The sequence below is a fragment of the Gavialis gangeticus genome, unplaced genomic scaffold (genome assembly GCF_001723915.1).
Source record: "Gavialis gangeticus isolate Ggan-Ray unplaced genomic scaffold, GavGan_comp1, whole genome shotgun sequence".
Lineage (NCBI taxonomy): Eukaryota > Metazoa > Chordata > Crocodylia > Gavialidae > Gavialis > Gavialis gangeticus.
The window spans coordinates 135,016,142-135,024,684 of NW_017729024.1; the positions used below are offsets into that span (position 1 = coordinate 135,016,142).

General features: G+C 45.4%; 1 protein-coding gene across 1 annotated transcript in view; it reads left to right on the plus strand.

Annotated features, from left to right (window-relative positions):
• LOC109298121 (interleukin-6 receptor subunit beta-like) overlaps positions 1-8,543 on the plus strand; it is a 156,110-nt gene that overhangs the window by 132,419 nt on the left and 15,148 nt on the right. The window contains exons 10-11 of the mRNA XM_019518254.1: positions 548-700; positions 6,475-6,618. Of these exons, the coding sequence (XP_019373799.1) occupies positions 548-700; positions 6,475-6,618 (297 nt within the window). The remainder of the gene's footprint in view (positions 1-547; positions 701-6,474; positions 6,619-8,543) is intronic.

Sequence of the window (8,543 nt, forward strand, 5' to 3'; positions counted from 1 at the left end):
AAATTGAATCAGGGACTGAAGCTTTGCACAGCCCTAATAACCGGTTGTATTATTGTGTTCAACAGGTAGTCACAATGGTTCAATGTCTAGTTATGAGGAGGTATCAAGTGGGGCTTCCCAGGGGTCTATCCTTGGCCTGGTACTGTTCATCAGCTTAATTATTGATTTAAGTAATAGGACTGAGTGCACTCTTAACAAATTTGCAATGTGAGTAATTTATTTGTGGCCAAATTCAGGTATTCTTCTTACTTCCTAACACCTTACACTATATAAATAGCCCCATTCATTTCATCATGACCAGCTGGTTAGCAAGAATATCTTTACAAAGTTGTAGCAGACTTATTTCTAGCACTGCTATCTGCTTCGATGTTACTTCACACAGGACTCTGACTTGAACTTTATAACATTGTTTTTACCTTCCCCTGATGTTTGTGTAAAACAAGCACTATGCTTTGCCCAACTGTAGAAATTTGCCTATTCCAACTTCCAGACTCAGAAAATAATTAACTGTAGCACATCATTTTGAAGTAATAATCTGGATTTTAAGTTCCTAAAATAGGACCGGCCAATGTGACATTTTTCAATGTCATGAAACATTCTGCTCTCGTGAGATGGACTGCAATACCTGCAGAAGACTGTCTGGGCTTCCTTCAAGGATATAGGATCAACTGCACAGACACAATGAAAACAACATCTCTGGGTAGGTCACAGTTACACAAAAGAAGGCAAACGTTTGTCCAAAGCAGCAGAAGGTAGTACATACATACATAACTTGCCTAGATATACAAACCTAGATTAGTGCCTCCAGTCACACACATGACTTTGTCTTGGTTTGTTTTCAGTGAAATTGGGTGTTTCAGAAGATCAACTTTCAGTGAACACTTTTAATGTTCCATCTCATTTGGACCAATCTAGAGACTTCTGGATATCAGCATCATCTCTCAATTTACTTTAACATACTGAATCTTCCAAGAATAGTCAGCATTACCACAGGAGATCAAAATTCAAATTAATTCATGTGATGTTGAATATTTCACTTGCTGCACTTTTCTGCTCAGAGGTGTGTCCATCATCCAGTTCAGCACAATTTTGTTTCATTTGCAAGCATTAATATTAACAGTGTAATGAAAGTGGCTGAACTAAAACTCAAACTAAATAAACACTTATACTCCTGGGCTAGGGACAGATATTACACATACACCAGTTTAAGTGATCAGAAACTGGTTTAAACCTGTAACAGAACAGATGTTCTGTGCACATAAACCAGTTTGAAAATGGCTGAAACCAGTTTGAGATACACCTGGTTGAATGTAGTATCAGGCTTAACTGATTTGGCTCAAACTGGTTTATGCAATGTTTGTCCCAGACCCCTTGCTGGTTTAAATTAAATCAGACTCCCCCAGCATCATGACATGCTCTCTGGGCTGGGCAGGGCTCTCTGCTCCACAGCAGGGCTGACCCGTCCCTCTGCTCTCTGGCTGCAGTCTCTGCAGGCATCTGCCGGGCTTCTGCTCCCCTCCCCACCGCCTCCACTCTCTGCTAAGCAGCAGGGCTGTCTAAAACAGCAGTGTTCTGCTTCAACTTTCATGTTGATGGAACAGTGCTTTGTTTCGAGTTTCATTTTGTTTAGTTTCGAAAGCACTGTTCCGTTTCATTTCATGGACACTTTCGCTCTTTCGATGCTGTTTTGGCATTTTGCCCATAGGCTTTAATGGGGAAGCATGAAACTGCCTATAACTTTGTCATTTCTAGCCTGATTCTGATGAAATTTGCAGGGATGGCAGCCCCTTCTGAGGGCATGAAGCCTGACATGTTTCAAGGAGATAGGTGCAGAGGTTTCTGGGAAATTGTACCTCAAGGTGCTAACAAGCAAAATTGTCACTTGCTGGCAGAGGCAGCCTCCTGTGATCCGGCAGACAGATCCAGGGGTCTGCACCCCTGGGACAGTTGTGGAGCTGTACCAGACTCCTCCTGGGGGTGCAGCTCCCCAGTCTGCCCGCCAGATGACAGGAAGCTGTTGCTGCCTCCTGGGACTGGTGCTGGGCACATGACGCACCCAGTGCCAGGAAAGATTGGTGCTGCTGCCAGTCCCAGGTGGCAGAAGCAGCCTCCTGTGATCTGGCAGGCAGATGGGGGTGGGGCCCTACACCCCCGGAAGGGCTGAGGGCCTCTACCAAACTTTCTGGGTGTGTGGGGGCCCCCCAATCTGCCTGCTGGATCACAGGAAACTACTGCTGCCAGCTGGGACCAGCGCTGGGCACAGCCCACACCCAGCACCAGGAAGATCAGTGCTGCCGCTGGCCCCAGTCTGCAGCAACAGAATGATGTCATCTGGCGCTCAGATCTGGGGGTCCGCACTGCCCGGGAGGGCTGGGGCTGTGCAAGGAATCCTCCCAGGGGACGCGGTCCCCGGATCTGTGCAGGATGACAGGAGGCTGCTGCTGCTGGCTGGGACCAGCACTGAAGCCAAACTCAGAATGTTTCAAAACTTTCAAAATGTTTTGTGTGCCCTTGTTTCATTTTGAAGCTGTTTTGAAGGCTTCTGTTTCATTTTGATTTCACTGTTTCAAGCTCAAAAACATCGAAACAGCTTTGAAATGAAACACCCGGCAAAATTTCACACAGCCCGACTAAGCAGACATTCCCCAATCCCTCACAGACACCTCTCAGCATCAGCTAGCAGACCACATGCTGGCCACCTCTGAGCTGAGGCACATGGAACAAAGGCAAAATCAACAGATGGCTGGTAATGCCTTTCTGTTTTCTTAATGGGGTGATAAATAATGAGTTCAGGATGATAAACATTCCCCTGCTGGGCTGTTCAGGAGTGGGGGGAACCCTTTGTAATCATCACAGTGTCCTGCCGGGGCCTGGCCACACCCACCTCAGCTCACCTCTGTGCAAGGAAAGGGAGGGCTGCTCTAGTGCCCCCCAGCTTCTAGCCAGAGCCACTGCAGGCATCTGCCTGCATTTCTGAGGTATCTGTCTCATTACAAAACTGATTTAGCCTAGCCAGGATACACTAACCTGCGAAGATTGAATCAATTCAGGCTCAGGCTTTTTGAATGTCTGTCCCTAGCCCTGATGCCAAGAATATAGTTGCCTCTATTAAACACTGAAAGGAAGGATAGGCTGTCACCATGTTTTCACCATGTTTTAGATATTGTGTTTTAAGTCTAGGGTGAGTATATTTCCTGGTCACTGAGCATTCTAGAAAGCAGGAATTGTGGGGAAGAGAGTGTTGTAGAGCACCAGAGAGCAGAAGCAGGTGTATGGGAACAGTCCTGCTTTAAACACCAGTCATGACTGTCCAAATGAAAATGGGACAAAATCATTCATTTGCCAAAAAAACCAGGACACCTAAAACAGGATTGTCACCGGATTGTCACCCTACTTAAGTCACCATTTTTCTGTCTCCTTATAACACAGCCAGATTTGTCTCTGAACGTCATTGCTGGCTTCAGAGGTGACTGATATTTACTGATTGTTAGACAAAAAATGAAATTTTGTCTCCTGTCTATGCTGCAGAGCAGATTACAGGACTGATTGGTCATTACTTCCATCGCCAAAACACATATATGCACCTCCCACACACCCCTGGAAACTCAATTTTTAAAGACACCTTCTTAATTACAAGGTTTGTTGTACAGTAAGAAGCCAGAAAGAATGGATAATGATGATGACAATAATGAATTCAAACCAGTTATCAGAAGAAAAGCAATTTGTAATTTTTTTCCTGTTGTCTGCAAAAAGAGTCCTCATTCTACAAGCTACAGCTCATTAGCTTCATATCTTTGAATTTATATCTAGATTACTCTGCTCAAAGCTGATGACAAAATTGTTTGCAAGCAAGCAAAATAGGAAGTGATGGGTTCTGTGACTTATATCTAGGGACCTACCAAAATCACACGGATACCATGAAAAGCAGTGTTGTCCACAATCACCAGGAAATCAAACACTGGCCACAATTTTCCACAAAATCAACCAAAAAAATGATAGTGAAGTAGACAGAGTGAAGGCATGCTTCATGAATGAGCGGTGAGGGGAGGGGGCAAAGAAAGCAGTAGTGACATAGGCTGAGTGAAGGCACCCCCCCACCAATCAGCAGTGAGGGCTGGCTCTGCCAGGGCCCTTCCGCCAATCAGCAGTGAGGGGTGGGGCTACCATGGCTGCCCCCAAAATTTGCTCTATACACCACAAGGGAGCAGTGAAAAAAACATTTTCTTGCTGCCACTTAGGTAGGTCCCTACTTACAGCAGCCTGAAAACAAAAGGGACCATAAAAAAGAATGAGTTTTAGAATTCAAATTATAGGAGTTTCACCACTGAATTGATCCAATTTCATAAAGGTGCCCACTTATCATTTCTGGCATTTAAAAAAAAGAGCAGTTCAGTCTTGTTTGAGCTCTGAATGGGAAGGAATGAAAGCTAAGCCTTATGGCAAATCAAGTCAACCAATTTCAATAAGCTTGATGATTTAATGTAAAATATTTTGGAGAGCAAGGATGATAAATTTCACTTTGGATTTTTTCCCCTTGCCTAGCACTATAGTCTATAGTAAACAGTTTACTTTCAGGGAAAAGACTATTCTCTTAGCAACAAACCTTTCAAAGTGATTTAATGTGATCAGAAGTGTTGCCAAAGTCTGGAATGGGCTTCCCAGGGAGGTGGTGCTCTCCCCTACCTTGGGGGTCTTTAGGTGGAGGCTAGACATGCACCTGGCTGGGATCACCTGACCCCAGTGCTCTTGCCTGCCTAGGGCAGGGGGTCGGAGTCGATGATCTGCTAAGGTCCCTTCCAACCCAAGCATCTATGAATCAGAAATGCTTGACAGTTCTCTACAACAGATGTAACAGACAGATGTAACAATTCAAACGCCTATAATGCCTTCAGAGCAGTAGTTCCCAAACTGTGAGTAGTGACCCCAAATGGGGTCACAACATCAGTGGATGGGGCTGCGGGAATGGGGAGCTGTGGGTTGGGAATGAGGGGCCATGCTGAGGAAATGGGGCCATAAATGGAGTCATGCTGAGAAAAAGTTTGGGAAGCACTGCTTTAAGGCATTTCAGAGGGCCGGCTACATAAATGTACAAGCCCTTTGAATGTTTCAAAAGTGGCTGAAACACTCCAAAATAGTATTGCTTTAAATGAGGTTTGATTCTGGAGCATTTCACTTGTGGTTCTGTCTGCACAGGGGAGGGAGGGAAAGCAGGTGGATAACTGGCACAGCCTGCCAGCCATCCAGCCATCAATCCTGCTTTGGATTCTGGGGCACTGCTGGGTTCCCAGTGGAATCCCACACCCAAAGCTGAGTGCCCCACCTCCCAGTGCCTTGGCTCCCTTTCCCTCCCTGCCCTCAGTTTCCAGGACCCTTACCTCTGGGCTGTCCAGGACCAGACAAAGGCATGGGCAAATCAGGCAGCCGCCCAGGGCCCAGACAGAAAGGGGGCCTGAAAATGGTGAAAATAATAATTATTATTATTATCATTGTCTCTGGCAAGGCAGGGGGACAATACTAAAAGTTCACCCAGGGCCTCTAGGAGTCTAGGTATGGTGCTGGGACTGTCCAGTCCTAATCCTTCTATCTCTGCTGTGCTGAGAGGGAGAGAAGAGAGGTAGAGGAGATTGGAGCTGGAGTGTCAGACTCCCAGCAGCGGCGGTAGTAAGGCTGGGCTCTGCTGTCTTCTCCCTTCATCCCCCTACCTCTCCTCTTCAGCTGTCTGCTGGCACTAGAGGAAGACTGCATCTTTTTCAAATGTTCCAGGCAGGAGTGGCACAGGAGCAGTAGATGTCTGCTGGCTGAAATATCTAAAAGTGCATTTTACCTGGAAAATGTCCACAGTTCTATCTATCTCCACCCTAAGAGTGCTGGTGTGGTGCCAATGAAGTCATTCGCATGAGCCCACTACCCAGTCTGAAGGCTAATAGTTTTTAAGCAAAGGCAAGCAAAAGAGCTGTGGATTTAGACAAAGAGTCATTTGTAACACAAAATGTTACTTTAGTAACCCCACTGACATCAAGCAAGACAAGTACACCTTTTGTCAACAAACTCCAGAGCATACTCCAGAAAAACACTTCCTTTGGTTCAGGGCAGGCATCTACAGTACTACAATTACCAGATAACTGTATTTTGGGTTAGTAACTCATGCTTTTAACTCTGGAACTCCTGGGCTCAATACCCAAGCAGTTACCTATGTTGGGAGTTTGTCACATGCCAACATTGTTTGGTCAGAATACTGATTAATTGTTGGAAAAAAAAGCATGGATACTAATACCAAAACTAGCCTCTGCTCCAATGTGTTTAGTCTGTTGGCTCCAGCAATAGTGAATATGCACTTTGTACTCCAGACTAGGGGAGGGCATGGAAATTGTGCCCTTTCTCAATTACATATGTGCAGGCATGTCCTATGTACAGCCTGAATTTGTCTCTAGAATGTAATTAATGTTATTATCCCCTCACCCTCTTGTCTTGCAGCTGTTACCGTCAATTCTTCTACTACTAGTTACCTGCTACAGGGACTTAAAGAAAAAACTGTCTATCGAGTACAGATTTCAGGAATCACATCTGCAGGAGAAGGACGCCAAAGCCAGCCCCAATCCTTCAGTACATTGAAATATGGTATTGTGAAGTTTTGTGCGATTATTCCGTTCGCTGTGGATCCATACTATGAAATTGGGTTGTGGCAGGAGGGAGGGAGGAGTTATTATTATTATTATTATTATGCTACTGCTTCAGTGTAGACCAGGGCTGTCCAACTGGCAGCCTGGCTACAGGCTCCCACCTGGCCACAGTTCCTCCCGTTATTTTGGCTGTTACAGCAACTGAGGTCTCCAGCCTACCCCCCTCTCTTTCAGCTGTCTCTCCCTGCCCCTATTCCTGGGGCAGCATGATGTGGTGGGAGGGGTCCAGCAAAAGGTCCATGATAGCCATGCTCCTCACACAGCCAGGGGTGTGAGGGAGCCAGGCTGTACACATGGCTGAGAGAGGAGCTGGGCTCCATGCACTGCGCATGCAGCAAGTGGAGGGGCTGCACAGTGCAGGGACCCCAGGAGCACTGCCTCTGCAGTGTGCAGCTCATACTCTGTACCACCTAGATACAGCCTACAGCCTCCTGCCATCCAGAAGTTGGATGGACCTGGTCTAGAGCTAGATGAGCCCAACAACCCATGAGAGAGAAGCAAAGGATGATATCCCACTACAACTTTTTGCCTGTAACCCTATTAAAGCAGTGGTTGATATGTGAGAATGAGACTACAATGAACTGCCTTTACTAGAGCAGCAACTCAGAGAGATTTCTTTTGCTTAGATCCAGGCAGTTTTAATTAGCACACACACAATTGTTATGAAGGATTTCAGAGTTGTTTCTATTTGGGGGGGAGGGGAGGGCAGTGCGCACACATGCACATATTCTCTCAAAATTTTCCTGAATCAGAGTTTATAACCCTTCAGTATGTTTTGGTTAATATAGGTAGTCCTCGCCATTCACAGGGGATATGTTCTCGTATTCCCCCCAAATGGCAAAATCCACAAATAAGGCACTGCGTTCATGAGTGCCATCTGTGTTCATGAACTCAGTGCCCCTAGTGGCTGGTGGGGGCACGGTTGCTCTGGCAGCAGCAGGAGCCCAACGGCAGTGTCAGGAGTCCAGCAGCGGCAAGCACGGAGCTCCTGAGGAGCTCCTTTAAGTATATTTAAGATGCAGGTTCAGCATTCGTGAATATTTGAAACCACGAATGCCAAGCCCACGAATAATGAGGGTTTCCTGTATTTCAATCTAAAAAAAATGTTTTTAAGGAAAAAAGGAAATTTTTAAAATTAGAAAATAAAATAGTAGCAAAGATTATTAGAAGCATAGTTTCTATTCACACATTTTAGTTAATACTCAGCATTCTAATCATTCATTGACCCTGTCAACAGCAACATCTTCCTACAGCCATTTTGACACTTGGGTTTTGTTACATAGACAGGATACTCCCAACTCTGTCCAAATCAGCAGGAAAGTCTGTGCCTTCTCACAACCCTTTTTGCCTTGGGGATTCGCAGACTGCACTGCTGCCTGCTGAAACAGAAGGATCTGTGACAAAACCCTCCCAAATACAGTTGATGGAAAAATGTGGTAGGTAGCGTAGTTACCACAACTCAATAGCCACAGTTGACATGTAGTGGTATAATGGATAAAGTTTTATTTTTTTATTTTACAACCAAGCCAGTTGGACATAATTATAGCTGGTTATGGAATCAGTGTTGTAATTGTAGGGCACAGGTAAAAGGATCCTGGACCAATGAAGGCAAAAGTGCCCCATGGGTCTAAAGACAGACAAGGTTCTTTGGGTGAATCTGACATCTTTTATTAAACCAACTTAAATGGTTGGAAGACAATTTTTAAGCAAGCTTTTGGGTTCAAAAACCCTTCGTCAAGCTAATGAAGTTTCAGCAATTGGTGTGTGCTCTTCCTGATGGAATGAGAAGTAAAGAAGCCAGGGGCTGGGCTGGTATGCATGTAAGATAGGCAGTCAGTGAAGATGTAGATTGAGGAGTCAGTG